The sequence below is a fragment of the Pan paniscus genome, chromosome 5 (genome assembly GCF_029289425.2).
Source record: "Pan paniscus chromosome 5, NHGRI_mPanPan1-v2.0_pri, whole genome shotgun sequence".
NCBI classification, from domain to species: Eukaryota; Metazoa; Chordata; class Mammalia; order Primates; family Hominidae; genus Pan; species Pan paniscus.
The window spans coordinates 60501253-60518635 of NC_073254.2; the positions used below are offsets into that span (position 1 = coordinate 60501253).

General features: G+C 40.2%; 1 protein-coding gene and 1 non-coding gene across 4 annotated transcripts in view; one reads left to right on the top strand and one right to left on the bottom strand.

Moving 5' to 3' along the window:
* Window positions 1-3878, bottom strand: part of CLIC5 (chloride intracellular channel 5) — a 117750-nt gene extending 113872 nt beyond the window's left edge. For 2 of the 3 annotated variants that reach the window (XM_055113661.3, XM_055113660.2), the window contains exon 1: window positions 3322-3878. In XM_055113661.3, coding sequence (XP_054969636.1) covers window positions 3322-3384 — 63 coding nt within the window. In that variant the 5' untranslated portion in view covers window positions 3385-3878. The remainder of the gene's footprint in view (window positions 1-3321) is intronic. The other variant, XM_003833212.4, reaches the window with a different exon arrangement.
* A 2605-nt stretch (window positions 3879-6483) lies between these two features.
* LOC112440201 (U6 spliceosomal RNA) lies at window positions 6484-6590 on the top strand. The gene has a single exon (XR_003028387.1). It is a non-coding gene; the product is annotated as a U6 spliceosomal RNA (small nuclear RNA).
* Window positions 6591-17383: the final 10793 nt, after the last annotated feature.

Consider the following 17383-nt stretch of genomic DNA (forward strand, 5'->3'; position numbering starts at 1 on the left):
CTTTCACTCTCAAAAGTGTCTAGATTTGGACAATAAATTATATGGTCTCCTTATTTATAACCATGCTCTTGTTTTAAGAGGGCCAGTGAGGCTCCTGAAAGTTAAATAATTTGTTCAGGATCATTTAGCTAATTAGAGGCAGAGGCAAGACTTGAACTCAGGTACTGCGTCTCCAAATCCCTGCCCCATCCACAGGTATTACGGGACATTAGAATCAGAGTTGACATGATCTAACATTTCTTATTGTAGAAACTAAAAATGTGGGGAAATAATCTCTTAAAAGTCACTGTCAGAATGTTCCCCGAAAGGGAAAGACTCGGAGTACATAGCAGAAATGGGTTAGTCTCCTTGGAAGCATTCTATGAACACATTAGAATGGATTAATAACATAAATAAATGTCACCATGATGGCACTTGAAAGCCTAACTTGGCAAAATAAGGTACCAGGCCTGACATATAGGTATTTGGAAAAGAGCAAGAAATTCAAAGTCTAAACTGCTAGATTTGAGGACTGGATCTGAATGCTATCTGCCATCTACCTTTGGGCATTTTACCTACTTTCTGTGAGCACATGTATTGTTCAACAGAACAGGAGGAATCATCATTCTTAGTTCCCTGGGCTGTTACAAGAAGAGCAAACTGCAGCTCATCAAGTGCTCTGACAGCGAGTCTCATAAGGTACCTGTGAATCCAGTTTATTTGTTTTCTTTATCTTTCACATGAGTGAATCAAGCCTTATAAAGTTGCTGATGATCAAATGAGATAAGGTATTTGAACATACTTATTATGTCCTAATATGCTGCAATCTTTCCTTCTTCTTATCATTATCATTATCAGCAGTAGTAGTAACAGATAATGACTATCAATTGATGTGGGAGACAATTACAATTACATGTCATTGTGAAACTCATTGGGTGACTGTGATTTAGAGTGGTACACCCAGTGGAAACAAGAGGTTGGGAGGTCCTTCCAAGGGGGTGTTGAAAATGACCAAGTCATGACTATAACTGGGTGGGACCCATCCTTCTTGGAAGTCTTCATAGAAACCAACCCACCCTGCCCTGCAGAAAGAGCTTCAGTTACCTGACACCATCAACAAGAAGGCCTTTCTTTTTATGGGGAATCATGTACCTCAGAGAAACTCCAAACTTTGGAAAAGTGTTATTCTGTCAACAAGGACATTGCTTCCCTCAAATGACACAGTTCAAGTAAGGCCTGGGCAGCATCTTTATTTCACAATATTTCTAGCCTTTACTTGTCCCATTTACTTGTAAATGAGAACTGCTAACCTGAAGCTCAAAAAGATGGGGTTGAGGGAGGAGTCAAAACAACTTTCATACCTGACGTTTTGATCTCCCCATCAATCTGGTTTTTGAGCTAGCCATGAAGGCCTGCCTGGCTCTCATTGATTTCCTTTAGGGAAAAAACAAATGACAACACAGTCATTTTAGAATTATTTGGGGAATGCTGCAAATTGTGCAGTAAGGTTTTTATATAAATGGAGAGACTCTCCAACACTGCCAACAAGAAAATTCCAAAGGTGCAGGTAGAATCGGTCTCCACACCTAGGAGTGGGGCAAAGGGCTCCTTTGGTTCTAAAGAACCAATTTGTGTTTCAAATATCTTTCAGAAACTTGACACCTTGAAACTACCACTCTCAAGGAATCTGAGTAAGTCCTAGAATCGTTTTCTTCAAGGAGAGCAGCAAGACTCATCGCTTTGTTAAAGCTCTCCCTATTCACCCCTAGGGCCCAGGCCTGGATGCTGGGGTTCAGAACACCCCCTTGCTGCCCTAAGGTCCAACACTACCCAGCATCAGACGAGAAATGACCTCCTTTATTACCTGGGTCTGCCAAAGGACCTGGAAATCCTGCCTGGGGTGGGGGTGGGGGGAGTCCCAGAAACCAAAGGAGCACACAGGGGCCACAGTGGGAAGAGAACAGGCTGAAGAAAGCAAGTGTCACTAAATGTCAGGTGTAAGCTTGAAAAATAAACACAAAGAATGTAAAACCCAGCAGAAGAAATTTAACAAACCTTTGTGGTAAGCTGGGACAACGGAGACAGATCACGTACCAAGTGTAAAGTAAGTCACATTTTAAGAGTCAGAAAGTACCAAAGACCACAGATTGTTATCAAGGTTTATGTAGATCTCATACTTTTTGCAAACATCTATTTAATTAGCTTGTAGAGAAGGGTCTTTTGGGCAAAATAACATTTTCCCAATTCCAGGGAATATTTATGCCTTTTAAATTCTGCCAGGAGGCCCCTGACAGGCACCAGTGACTCTTCCCTTCTCAGCGATCTGCATATTTCTAGGGAAATTTTGCACTGAGAGAGTTTTCCCCCTTTGTGAAAGGTCTTGGCGCCCAGGCAGTCCCCGACTTCCCCTCCCCCAAGTCCTGGCGACTGTTTCTGCTCAGCCCTGGAGGCTACTCTCCCGCAGCCTCAGGTTTCCCTACTTCTGCAGCGTCGGCACCAAGGGCTGATCAAATGTTTCTTTCTCCTTACACCGGCGGACCGGGAAACGCCGCCGCAGCCTCGCCTCCATCCTTCCTCCTACAGGTTGCAAATAAAGTACAGCAGCTCTGACATTAGGCAGTTTCTGTCCAAGGAGCAAGGTGACTTCATTTAATTTGCACTGTGCTCCTTCATCCCTGTCTGCATCAGGTTGAACGGGAGGCTCTCCCTACTACCAAACGCCTAACATTTCCTTGATACTGCCTTGAAAAATCATGATTATGACAAAAATAATAACGTCGGAGAATGGAGTGCTTGTTTTCTGCTTTGCAAGTCACCAAGCAAGAAAACACTTTTGTCTCCTTGGCTTTTATTTTAGGATCTCTGAGCGAAAGGGAGAAAGAGAATTTTAAGAAATGTCATTTTCGCTTTGCCAAAGATCATTGTGTCAATAACGTTTCTCTCCCATTCCTCCCCCTCCTCCCGTTTTAAAGGAAAGGTTCACGGGTCCAGCCAGGTTTCTGCCGCATCCCGACACCTGGAGACGTCTTTCAGGACCAGCCCGAATCGCGTCCGGGCAGGGCTCTGGACTCGGACTCGCAGCGGTGACAGCGGAGGCGGGGGCGGGGGTTGACAAACTGCGGATCAACTCTCCGAGAAGACGGCCACCTGCCGGAACCTGCCTTCCTCCATTCTGCCCAGGAGCCTCGCAGCGGGGCGCTGGCCTGCGGAAAGGCCACGGGGGAGCACAAGGCTCCGCGCCGCCCTCCTGGGAGGGTCCGGAGTCCAGCGCACCCCGAGCCCTGGTGCGTGAGCCCGGCGGGAGGCGCGGCAGGTGCGGCGGGAGCCTGGACCCCGACCTACCTTCACGAAGAGCTCGATCTCGGGGTCCCTGTCGTCCCCGTTAGCTGTCGCCGAGTCTGTCATGCCGTTGGCGCCCGGGGCTACCGTCCCGGGCCGGGGAGGCGCCACCTCTGCAGCGCCTGGGCCAGCACTCTGCGCTCCTGCCGCTGCCCAGCGGGGCTCCTCTTCAGGGCGGTGTTTAATTTTTCACAAAACCATCTATTCTCCAGCCCGAGCAGCGGGGTCTGAGAGATCAGTGTCCCAGATGCTCACATGAAAAGGAGCGAAGCCGGGAGGAGGCGGGGGGCCACGGGGAAAGCCGGGTTAAGGGGATGACAACAGGTCGTGGGAGCAACAAGTGCCGGGCTGCCCGGAGGTGTCACAGGATCCGCGACTGTCAGCGATCCCGCCGCCGCCAACGCGCCCAAAATAGCCGGCGGCTGCAGGGCGGGGTCAGCCGGGCAGGGACGCGGCGGGGACACCCCGGGAGCTCGGGCCTGGGCCGGGCCACGGCCCCCGGCCCCAAGACCCCGCAGGGCAGGAGGCGGAGACAGAGCTGGCCCCGGCAAAGCCACCAAGGCCAAGAGGATGTCCTGGGGGCGGATAATGAGGCGAAGGCAGAAAGAGTCGAGGAGAAGGGGAAGAGGAAGAGGAAGGGGAAAGGGGAAGGGGAAGGAAGAGAGGAGATGGCTCTCAAGTCTTCTGTTTTTTTAATAAAGCGTCAGCTCCTCCGAGTTACTCCACTACCAGCCTTACCCACTTGGAAAGCCCTTCCTGTCTTAGTGATGCTCAGAACCCCCACCAAAAGGGGCACTTGCCATCCTTGGGCTAAGCAAAAGGAGAGTAGGGTGCTGGGGACGGGCAGGGCAGGGCAGGGGTGGCTCCTGGGGCAGAGGGGTGAGTCAACCCGGTCAGGTGCGGCTTCCATGCCTTTCAGTCTTCTGGGTTTGTTTATTTTTCTTCTCCCTTCTTTCATTTTCTTTCTATTTCTTCCTTTATTTTCTGATCTTACTTCATTCCCGTTCTCTTCTGGTTGTTTTAGTGAAGTAGGATGCAAACACAGAAAAGATGCACATATCTTAGGTGTATGCCTCAATGAATTTTCACAATCCAACCCACCCATGTAACGAGCGCCAGATGAAGAATAAAACGTTAGCCACAGCCCTAGAAGCTCCTCCTGCTCTCTCCTCTCCACATCTTTTCTCCCGTCTCCCCTGTCCCAGAGTAACCATTATTCTGGCTTGTAGCAGCATAGGATCTTTTTGCCTGGAATGTTGGTGTCTGGCTTCTTTCGCTCATTACTATGTTTGTGAGATTCATCCATTGTGCTATGTGTAGTTGTGTATCATCCATTTTCACCGACACACTTACTTATTCATTCTTCTGTCAATGGACATTTGTGCAGGTGACTATCATGACTACTCTGTCACGAACATTCTCTCTACCAAACATCTTTTGGTTGGATTCACAGACACTTTTCTCTTGGATGTATACTTAGGAGTGGACTTGCTGAGTTGTAGTGTATAAGAATGCTCTCCTTGTGTAAACACTGCCATAGGTTTTCTAAAGTGGTTGCACCAACAGACATTCCCACCCTTCATTTCTTTAAAAAATAATTATTGAATGTTTTGCACCAGAATCTGGTGGAATTCTCTTTGTCTTCTTTGCCTTCTCTTTAATTAATCCTGTTTGTGCTATGTCCTTCCTTACTAAAAACATGTATTTGTTTCATAGCTTTATTAAAAAATTCATCGCTTAATAAAAAAATAAGTAATAATACTTATTATGTGCTAGGCAAAAATGTTGAGCACTTTACATGTGTGAACTTGTATAATATTTACAAATAGTATAATGATCCCAATTTTACAAATGGGGAAACTGAGACATGAAGTATTTAAGTAACTTATCCCTAGTCATTCAGCTAGGAAATGGAGAAGTCAGGATTTAAACCCAGACAGACTTGAGCCTGTCCTCTCAACTGCTCTACAAACTGCTTTTCTTAGTGCACACTATGGAAGTGCACACTTTGAGGAAACAAAGGCATGGTTTTAACGGTCTTAACAGAGATCAAAATCCCTTTCAGAATAATAGTTACATGAAATGAAAACTAAGGCTGCCACATGAATTGGGAAGATGAAGGAGCTATACAAGCTGTCACGTAAAGATACTATTTACCATGGTTGGGGTGAGGAGAGGAAAAGGCTTCATGGAGCAAAAGGCACTTTAGCTGAACCTTCCTGAAAGGTCAGGCATCTGATAGGCAAAGAAAAGGGAAAGATGTCCTCACTACCCTTTATGGCAGGCTGTGTCCCCACAGACTCTCCGTGCAAATTCCTCCTTCCTGAAGAAAGCAGTCACCAAGCCCAACGTGCAACTCTCTTGGTACATTATAACTTAATCAAGGTGATGTTTAATTGCTTTCCTCCTGCTTGGCTTCAGGCTTACATCACCAAAGCCTTTAGAGAAACAGTCACCTTCACAGCTGTACATTCTGCGCCAATGACTACATACTTTAGGGAAGGACCAAGGTTACAGAGGGAGACTGGTGCCTTCGCTGCATGATGCACAGACTCAGAACATCCCTGCACTGAAGTGTAGGCAATATTCTTAATGGCAATGTGGCAGTAGCAAATAAAATTATATGCATAAAATGTCTTCGAGGGTTTTGGTTTTTTGTTTTTTGTTTTAATGAAAAATGTGTTACACGTATTTTCGATCATTTCCTTGGCTATGATCTAAACAATGTGTGGTATGACTTCTCTTTCCTTAATCCCAAACCTATCAGAGTTAACTTTCATTTTATCTTCTCCAAATATCTACTGCTATTGTAAAATTGGACAGATCTCTTTCAATAACATTTTATAGGAAATATCTCCCATTTGGACATCCCTGCAGATAACTTATAGTTTTGATATTATAAAGCTTCATGCTGCAAAAAAAATTCTTCTTTGGTCATAAACTATTTCTGTGCATATTTTCCATTTTCAATTTCATATTATGCCTTAGCTCAAGATAAAAGGACTTTACTTTGTACCCTTTAATGTTAAAGAATAATTGGTTAGAGTCAATTCTAGCTTTGTCTGGAGAAAAACACTATATGTCTAATTCCAGCCCATAGTTTCACAAATGTGGTGCAAGTTTTGAATAAATTTTTACCAGGAAAGTACTTTAAAAACACATTTAGTGCTCACTTTGGCAGCTCGTATTCTAAAATGGAAACCATACAGAGAAGATTGGCATGGCCCCAATGAAAGGGTGACATGCAAATCTGTGTGACATTCATATTTTTGTATGACTGTTGAAAGTGAAAACTATAACATATCTGATAGCATTTTTAATATATTTAGATTCAGTAATATGACCACTGCAGCATAAAGGGTAAAGGGCAAGGAATTTATACAGTTGTAAGGTTTATATACTTTACTTGATATAGTAAACTCTAAGTAGCCTGAGAAAACCTAGGTATGTGTATTGTAATCCCTAAAGAAACAGCTATTTGAGTTATAAAACAAAAGTATAGTAAAAAAAAAAGCCAACAGATAAGCTAAAATGGAATGACAAGAAATATTCAAATAATCTAAAAGGCAGAAAAGAGGAAGAGAATAGAAAACTGATAATAAAATGGTACACCTAAATATAACCATATTAATACTTAAGCTAAATATAAATGGTCTAAGCACATAAATTAAAAGCTGAAGATTGTTGGATTGCATAAAAAAGCAACAAGAAGACCCAACTATATGCTGTTACAGAATTCACTTCAAACACAATGTTATTGATAAATTAAAAGTAAGAGGATGGAAAAGCCCCTGCCATGCAAACACTAATCAAAAGAAAGCTAACCTCTAAATAAATGTAATTATTAATAATATATAAACATATATTAATGTAAGTCTATTAGACAAAATAGACTTCAGAAAAAGGAAATTATCAGGAATAGAGACATTACATAATAATAATAATAATAATAATAATAACAGAGCCAGCTCACCAAGAAGATAGAACAACCTTAAATGCATATATACTTAATAACAGAGCTTCAATATTGATGAAACAATAGCTGATGGAACTGAAAGGAGAAAGAGAAATACAGAATTATAGTTAGAGACTTCAGTTCTCCTCTTTTGGTAATTTATAGCACAAGTAGACAAAAAATCCATAAGAATATAGAATATAGAAGACCTAAACAACACTATCAATAACCTTGACCTTATGAACATTTGTGGAATATCCCACCCAAACAACAACATAATATACACTATTTTCAGATATATATGGAACATTTACCAAAAGAGATCACATTCTGGGTCACAGAACAAACTTCATTACGTTAAAATAATGAAATTATACAAAGTATGTTCTCTGACCATAATGGAATCAATTAAATTAATATCCAGAAAGATATCCAAAACACTTCCAGTTATTTGGAAATTAAGCAACACACTTTAAGAAATTCATTGATCAACAAGGAAGCCTCAAGGATTATTAAAAAATATTTTGAATTGAATTCAAATGAACATACAACATATCAAAATTTGTGAGATGCAGCTAAAGCAATGCTTAGTAGAAATTTATACATAAAACACTTATTTTAGAAAATAATAAAGTTCTGAAATTTATAATCTAGGCTTCCATTTTATGGAACTAGAAAAAAGAACAGCCAGCTAAAACCGAAGCAAGCAAAAATAATAAAATAATAAATATAAAAACAAATTAATGAAATCGAAGAAAAAATAAAACAATAGAGAAAATCAATAATACTAGAGGCTGGTTTTTATCAAAGATCAATAAAGTTGATAAATTTCTCACTAGATTTACCAAAAAACTAGAGAGAGAAGATATATTATCAATGTTAGATACGAAAGATGGGATATCAACTATGAACTTCACAGATACAAAAAGATAAGGGAGTACTACAAACAACTCTCTGAACATAAATTAGACTATTTAGATAAAATGGATAAAAGACACAGACTAATAAAATTCACTCAATGAGAAGTAGATAACCTGAATAGTCCTATATTTATTAAACATATTAAATTCATAGTTGAAAGCCCTCCAAGAAAAGAAAACTACAGCCCCATATACCTTCATTAATGAATTCTACTAAACATTTTAGAAAGAATAACACCAATTCCATACAATCTCTTCCAGTAATGAGAAGAGGAGGAAGTGAAGGACTTGTATCCAGGATTTGTAAAGAATTTTTACAACTCAAAAAAAAAAAAAACCCAGCTAAAAAAATAGGCAAAATATCTGAGCAGACACTTTAACCTAGAAGACTTACCAATGGCAAACACATGAAAATATGCTCAACGTTCTTCAGTAGAGCAATGCAAATAAAGAGATACCACAATATACCTATTAGAATGGTTACAATGTGCATTCATGATAATCCCATGTGTGAGCAAGAATGCAGAGCAACTGGAACTCTCATACATTGATGGTAGGAATGCAAAATTGCACAGTCATTCTGGACAGCAGTTTGGCATTTTCATATAAAGTCAAATGTACGCTTACTCTATGGCCCACTTACCATCTTCTGGGTATTATCCAAGAGAAATGAAAACTTATGTTTACATAAAACCTTGGTACATAAATTTTTTTTACAAAAGTATTATTCATAATTGCCCCAAACTGGAAACATCCCCAAATGTTCCTCAATGGGTAAATGAATTAAAAAAAGTGATAACATTTATGCAACAGTATATCACTTAGCGATAAAAAGAATGAGCTATTAATTGGTGCACAACACAGGTAAATCTCAAATGCCCCGTATTAAGTGAAAAAGAAAAGCAGTCTCAAAAGGTTACTTACTGTATGGTTTCATTTACATGACATTCTGGAAAATAAAAAAATTATAGGGATGGAGAGAAGATCAGTGGCTGCCAGGGACTGGGATAGAGGAGGGCTTGATTACAAAGGGGCAGCTTTCAGCTTTTGATAGAACTACTTTGCATCCTGTTTGTGTCATTGGTTACACACATTTCTGTATGTGTTAAAATATACAGAACTACACACCGAAAAGGTGAATTTTCTGTATGCAAATTTAAAAAATGATCAAAATGCTTAAATAATTTCCAAAAAGGTAAAGCCATCAGGTTCTATTGCCATACCCACTTTCCACACAGTCTTTGCTTCAAATCTGTAACATCAGACCTCATCTTACCATTAATTTCAGAAATGTAAAAGAGATTTCTATTTTATGAGATGCAGTGCTTCTAATTAGGCTGATCAATAAAATAAAACAAACTTTCATTGAAATAACAAACAAACATATTTAGACAGTGTGTTTGTGTGTGTGTTATGAAATGACATGTACTGTAAAATAATGATGATGCTTATGGGGAGATTTTTCAGAAAATGCTTGCCCTACCCACTACCGGAGTGCAATCACATTATTAGTCACAAGTTCCAGCTTTTATGTACCTAGCAGTATTCAGTTGAGCCCAGTCACTATACCCAGAGTAGCAGCTATTTCCATGGGAATTAAACAACTTACATTCTCTGCAGGAGATCTCCCAGACAATCTCAAGGACTTGAGGTTTAAGCTGGAAGATTTTGATGACAGCTTCAGAAAGACATTATGCCCTTGTGGGAGGACCAACTGGGTGTAGACGAAGGGAGGTGAGTCCTAGAGGGATCACACCTGCATGAGGTCACAGATTGGGCTATGAGGGGGATTGAGGTGAGTTGCTAGTTCTATTTCTTTATAACCTAAGGTGTCCTTGGGCATGGCCAACATGATCAATGATCTTGGCTCTCACTGCAGTCTGTCTATTGGTGCTTAGCAAAGGCAGAGGCCTGGGAGTGAGCTGGACTGAAGTCAAGAGTCCTTGTCAAAAACCATCACTCATCCCACTGATTCACTCATTACTCATTCCTTCAACCAGTGTTTTCGGGGTGTCTACTATGTGCCAGACACCGCTCATACTCATTTTAGAAGCCCCTGAGAACATACAGTGTGCATACCATCTTCTGATGATGAGCAGTCTTAGTTCCTGTATTATTCCTTCCGGGATTGAGTTATGGCTTTTCAACTGGAGTGGAAGCTTCTTATGGACAGGAATCCAATTTTGTGTTTCTTTTGCAAGACCCACAGGATATAATGGTCCCTTGCTATATACTTACAAACAGGCTAATATGCCCTGTATAGTGCACATGCTCAATAAATAATTGTTGATGGAATCAATGAATGAATGAATAACCAGCACTTCTATTTGAAGTCTCCTCCATCTGGGATTTTGACCTTCCACCAGTGAAATGGACATTACAGTGTGGAGTTTTTATAAAGATTCTAATTTGAACTGAAACATATGAAAGAGTTACATCATAATAATAATAGTTAACATTTGCTTAGAGCTCACCATGTGTTGGGAACTCTGAAGTCCTTATTAGTTCACTTCATTTCTATAATAACCCTATGAGGTAGTGTTATTAATCCCATTTCACAAATAAAGAAGCAAAAACTTAAAAAGGGTAAGTAACGTATCCAAGGTCATGTGGATAGTTATAAACAACAGAGCTGGAACTCCCTCCATTGCTAAAGCCCAGGATGTGGTTGGAGGAGGTTGGGATGCTACTAGAAATTTAGAAATTGCTTACTGAATTGGTGGGATAAGTAAATGACTAGTCTTGGATAAGAAATGGCTAGGGTTGGGGATTCTGGAGTTCTCCTTTACTCTAGTTAAACTAAGACACACCCAGAGATGAAATGAAAAAGGAAACATAGGGTCCAAGAGATGGCACACAAAAATTAAAAAATACTCAGCCCGAGGAAATGGAAGTTATGGGAGCCAACGGGCAGGAGAAAAGTGATCTGAGGTCATCTTCTGTTGCATCACCGTGCATTTTTGGCAGGATTTACTGCTCTGGTGATTGTCCTCACTTAATGGCCAAGCTCCTACTTTAGCTTTGGCAAGATCACCTTAAAAATACAACTATTACACAAATACTTTTTAAAAACCTTGGACGGAGTCCAAGATAAATACATACAACAAAATTCAAAAAAAAAAAAAATCCACCCACAACTGTCACCTAGTATTACTCTGACCTACACATCTGATTTTCTTTTGGTGAACAGTCCATCTTGCTAATTGACCAGTAATGATCTTTAATAACTCAAAAAAGGGAATAGCATTAAAGAGAGCAAGGGTTGGGGGGAAAGCAAGGTTAGGGACATCGGGAATAGGAAGCCAGCAGTTACATTGGTGAGAGTAGAATGTAGAATATTTTGAGGGAATTGGGCAAACACCCACGATCACACAAATTAAAGTTCTGAAAATACAAATAAACACTTGTCATAATCTTAGACAACTAGATTCCATTTGCCTTGAGTTACCCAGTTTCCTTGGGGATCTACCTTCCTCCATTCACAGTACCTTAGGTTGAAGTAAAGCCTTAAGGATGGTCAGGTGACTCATGTTGGCCAGTCAGAACACTGCAATCTCTAGTCACAGTGATTGGTTCAAAATGGGCACATGATCAACTGGGATCCAATGAGATTCAATTCTAGGACTTTTTCTCAGAAATTTAGAAGACCATTTTTACTTCTGCTGGACTTATAAACAGACTAGGGTATGTTCCTAGAGCTCTTTGAACTATCCCACCACCACTAAGACAGAACCTGACTGAGAGTAAAGCCAACAGAGAGAAAACAAGAGCCAAGATACATAGAGAGGAAGCCCAAGTTCTGACTTGGATGTCTCAGTGCCTGAAACTTGATACCACTAGATTTTCCTGTCCTAATGGTTAGTAAAATTCTTTTTTGGCTCAGACAATCTTGAATTGAGTTTTCTAATGTTTGCAACTGGACATTTATTTATACTCACATTAGTTAGAATCTGTATAGAGGGCTGTAGGCAAGAGGTGGTCTATATGATAGAAAAAAGACCTCATGGCTATTAGAAGGTGGACATGAGGCATCAACACAGTGATACACTTTAAGAGTGACGCCAATCTTGAGGTGAATAAAAAGTATTAAAGTTCTAAATCCTCATAAAAACACAACAGTCTCCTAAGCTAAGATACAAAAGTAAAAATATGTTCAGGAATTGACAGAATTCCAGAGAAAGGTTATGTGTGTAGATTTAAGGTGATCATACATGGTACAGAATAAAAGTTAAAAAATAATAAACAATGTCTCCATTAATTGATTTTTTTTCAAAAGAGAATGTCTTATAGTATAATAAAAAGAGCACTAGACTGAGATCCAGAAATTCTGAATTCAGGAATTTCTAGTCCTCTAATCTGGTGGTTCAACCTCTCGGAGCCTCAGTTCCTTTACCTGTAAGACAAAGATAACTATACTTTCCCTGAAATTTGTGTAGTTTGATTAATATTATTTATAAATATGTATAATGCACCCAACACAGTGACTGACCCATAAACAAAGAACAAAAGAGTTATTTTTCCCCAAATGTGTATAAGGGAGGCACTGAGCAAAGAATTTCAGAGGCAACATCTCACTTAATCCCTCACTGCAAACTTCAGTATGCGGGAGCTACTACTGTTACCTCATTTTGCAGATGAAGAAGCTGATATATACAAATTAGTGAGTGAGCTAGAAGGCGCTAGAGCTGGGGATTTGAATCCCAGGTTGTTAGAGTCCCAAGTATCTGCTTATAATGACCTCAATAAATAGCACTAGCTAGTATGACTTTATTACTAATGTGTTTAAGTGAATAGTAAACCAAAGAAATAAAAATAGTAAAAGCCCAGCCTGGAAATGAAGGCTGAAGATCAGCTACTGAATCATTCAAAAAAAGAAATGCTCCCAGGTAAAGAATGGAATGCTGGATGGCCTTTAACATGGTTTGGCTCTGTGTCCCCACCCAAATCTCATGTCGAATTGTAATCACCACGTGTCAGGGGAGAGACCTGGTGGGAGGTGACTGGATCATGAGGACGAATTTCCCCCTTGCTGTTCTCATGATAGTGAGTTCCCATGAGATCTGATGGTTTAAAAGTCTGTGGCACTTCCCCCTTTGTTCTCTCTCTCTCCTCCCGCCAAGTAAGACATGCCTTGCTTTTCCTCTGCTTTCTGCCATGATTGTAAGTTTCCTGAGGCCTCCCAGCCATGTGGAACGGTGAGTCAATTAAACCTCTTTTCTTTATAAATTACCCAGTCTCAGCTATCTCTTTATAGCAGTATGAGAACGGACTGATATAGCCTTCATCTTTATTTCACTGTTTCTCCCTGGCATGGCATGAGCTCTTTGAGCAACATAAGAAATTATTTCCTGAAAGACATAAAATACTATTGAGAAAATTACAAGTGCTTTCTTGGAGATGAACAGCATTGGTCTAGCCTGAATTATTATCATTATTTTTAAGAAGAATCTATCCTAAAGGTGGGGGAAGCAATGTAAAAGTCCTCCTGTAGAATTCTAGGAACATGTCAGTATTTAAGCTGTTTTCTGTTTCCATATACATCCTTGTATATGCATCGCTCTCCAATTTAGAATCTCAAAGAAATAGAATAAGACATTTTCTGGTCCTAGTGAGGCAGACACAGAGGAAATTCATTTCTGTAGCACTATAATAAGTAGTTCTCTTTAATCTATATTCAGGAAGGTAGCTTTGATTCCGTTTTTGTCATATACTTTACTCAACTGTGCAATCTTTTATGATCTGCCAGGAAGATTACTCCTACCCCCATAAAACTTGGTTGACAGAAAATCAGAGAGCATTATTTTAATTGCTTCAATTTCCTTCTTCCAAGGAGAAGGCAGAAAGTTCTTCAAATATCTCAATTTCATTAAATTCAACAAACACTTCCTGGGCAGCTGTTCTGTGCCAGATGTTGTACTCAATGCTGGGGATAAATTTATGAGTAAGATCCAGGCCTTGCTCAAAAGGAGATTATAGTGCTCAAAATGCATGTGGGGTGCTCCCACCCCTCACCCCATTTCCAGCTAAGTAGACACAATATGCTTTTAGGAAAATACAATTGAAATAAAGCTAACAGCATTGAGAAAAGATGCTCCTTGTCTAAGTTTGAATAACCAGAAGACGAGATAACCAGAAGATGAGATAGCACCAACTGCCTCACAAATGAGATAGTAATCTCATTTGTGATTCCACTGAGATGGCAATTGCCATAATTATCATTTTCACACGAATTTATCTACTGACCACCTATTTATATCTCAGGTGCTCTGAGAGACATTGAATATACCTTAGGGAATAAAACAGTTGTGAACATCCTGTGCCTGGTGGGTCTTGCAATCCATTGTGGGAGACAGAACAAACACATAAGCAAACAAATAGATGTACAATATTAAATTATGATCAAAGCTAACAAAGGAATCTGGGTAGAGAATCACAGTGAAGGGGGTGAGGAAGCCTCCTGCACAGAGTTCCACTGGGAAGGCCTCTCTGAAGTGATGACATTTAAGCCCAGACCTGAAAGATGAAAAGGAGCTGTTCATTTGAAGACTGAAGGGAAGAGAGATGGGAACAGCATGTATGATGGCCCTTAGGTGGGACAAAGCATTTTATGCTGGAGGAGCTGAAGTTCAAGCTTGAATTCTCCCATTATATCCCTATGGGGTCTACACTGTGGGATCACATTTTCACCTTTTCCTATGTAATTATAGTATTCAACCTTTGTAGTTTCAATACATCGTTGGAGAAAATCTGCCCAGAAGTTTTCATTCAGTGAAAGAGTTCCAGCGTAACCAATAATGATGGCTCCACTGAATATATGTTGAGTTTGCAGAAACTTACTTAGAAGAAACGATTTTTGTATTTCTCTGTAATTATTCATAATTTCTTCAATTAGATGCCTTTGCAAAAGTTAGCAATGCACTCCTGTGTATAAAAGATAAATATTATTCTAAGACACCTTTGCAATATAAATTTTTTATCTCAAAATTCCTCACACTTGGTTTTGCTCATTGGCTGCAACTACAGAAGGCCAGGACTTGTGGAGGATGGGAGAAACCTCTCCCAAAGGCTGATATTTTAGCTAAGTGATTTTATGCTTTTTAAAAAAATTGCATTGAAGTTCATTCCATTACATTGAAATTAATTCTTTTTTACCTTGCTCTTTTGTCACCTCGTAAATGGAATCATTGTTATTTTTTCTCTCTGATAAAATTAAGTCCCAGGATGAATAAAGCAGAATATAGACTCAGTCGTTTATCCCCCATTAACACAGCGCAAAGTCACTGCATCAATGGACACAAGACTTAATGCCCTTCATGAAGCCTCCCAACATTAATGTGGAAAGAGTCAAACTGCTGACCTAAGCTCTGCCTTACTCATAGGCACTGGCTCCTTGTGGGAAGTCAACAAATTAAAAGGCAGAAGGATGCAAAACAGCCACGCCAAAGTGGTCTGATTGAGTTCACCAGTCAACACCAGTGCCTCCTCTGCTCCTTCCCAGCTGGTCATAGAGATGCTGTATGCCTGGCCATGTGAATGCTGACCATACAGCATCACTCATCCCTTCTCGGGAAGTCCCAGGTGGTTGGAGTCATTCACCACTGGGTGGCCATTTTCCTGCAGTGAATAAAAAATAAGGGGGTCCTGTCTGAACAATGAACAGTACTGAACCTCTGCATGCATTGGTCACAAATGAAGATAAAATATTGTAATATGAAAAGCTAACTAATACTGTACATGCATGATTATACCTCCCATTTATCAGTATTTGAAAATCTGTTTACATTCCTTTCTCTTCCAGTAAGTTATAGGTTATAGGTGCTTCTAAGGCATGTATGATCTATTTTCTCTCCCTCTCTCTCTATTAGACTTTGTTTTTAGAACAGTTTTAGTTCACAGCAAAATTGAACTGAAGGTATAGATTTCCCATGTACACCCTGCCCCCACACATGCACAGCCTCCCCCATTATCAACATTCATCACCAGAGTGGTACATTTGTTACAACTGACAAACCTACATAGGCACATCATAGTCACCCAAAGTCCATAGTTTCATTAGATAGTTTACATTTACTCTTGGTATTATACATTCCATAGTTTTGGACAAATTTATAATAACATGTGTCTATCATTATAGTATCCTATGGAGTATTTTCACTGCCCTAAATATCCTCTGTGCCCTGCCTATTCATTCCTCCCCCACCCCCATTAACCCCTGGAAACCACTGATCTTTTACTGTCTCCATAGTTTCGCTTTCCCAGAATGTCATGTAGTTGAAATCCTACAGAATGAACCTTTTTCAGACTGAATTCTTTAACTTAGTAATATACATTTACGGTTCTTCCATGCCTTTCATGGAGTCTGTTCTTTCCTTATATCCCTAGCAATGAGCACAGTGCCTTACACAGAGCAGACACTTAACAAGCAGTTGTTGAATAAATGGCCAAGGGAATGAGTGTTTTTCATGGCACAGTTCACTTAACGGCTGTTTACTGAGGCTTTGTAAGTTCAGGCTCTCAGCCAGGCATCTTCAAACCATAATAATATTTGCATGGGATTTCCAAAATTATTATCTTATCATAACAGCAGTCCCGAGAGGTAGAAGAACAGACATTTTTCTTATTATCCCCATTTCAACAAGATCAGAAAACAGACACAGAGAAGTAAAGTGACTTGCCCAAGTTCCCTGAACTAGAAAGTGGAAGAGCCAGGACTAGCCTCTGTGACTCTCCAATGTACTTTTATGCCTTATCCTATATGTTGTCTCTCCTAAAACCTGGCTGTGGGTCATTGAAACTGACAAATGTTTAACAAGAAACTAATTCATGATGACGTAGTAAAAGGTGAGGACTGAAAGAGGCCCTCTTCCCAACCTTGTTTCTTAGGGGAGCCCATCTTCTTACAAAAAAAAAAGTGTATCCTTGGCTTTGACAGTGCAGCCCACACCAGTGAACCTCAATTTTCCATTCACCACAAGCAAACTACTGTTGGGCTGCAGAATTGACATCTTTCTGGGGAAGGAAAGTTTAACAACTGATCAACAAATAGTTCGCTCCCATTCAACAGTAAAGAATTGCACTGATGAGCTTCCCCTGCTCCTGTTAGGGATTAAAAGGGCTTCAAGGGTCCAGACCAGAATTCATTCCAGATCTGCAGTTGTGATGGGCCCTCAAAGGGAAATGAAGTTACCCT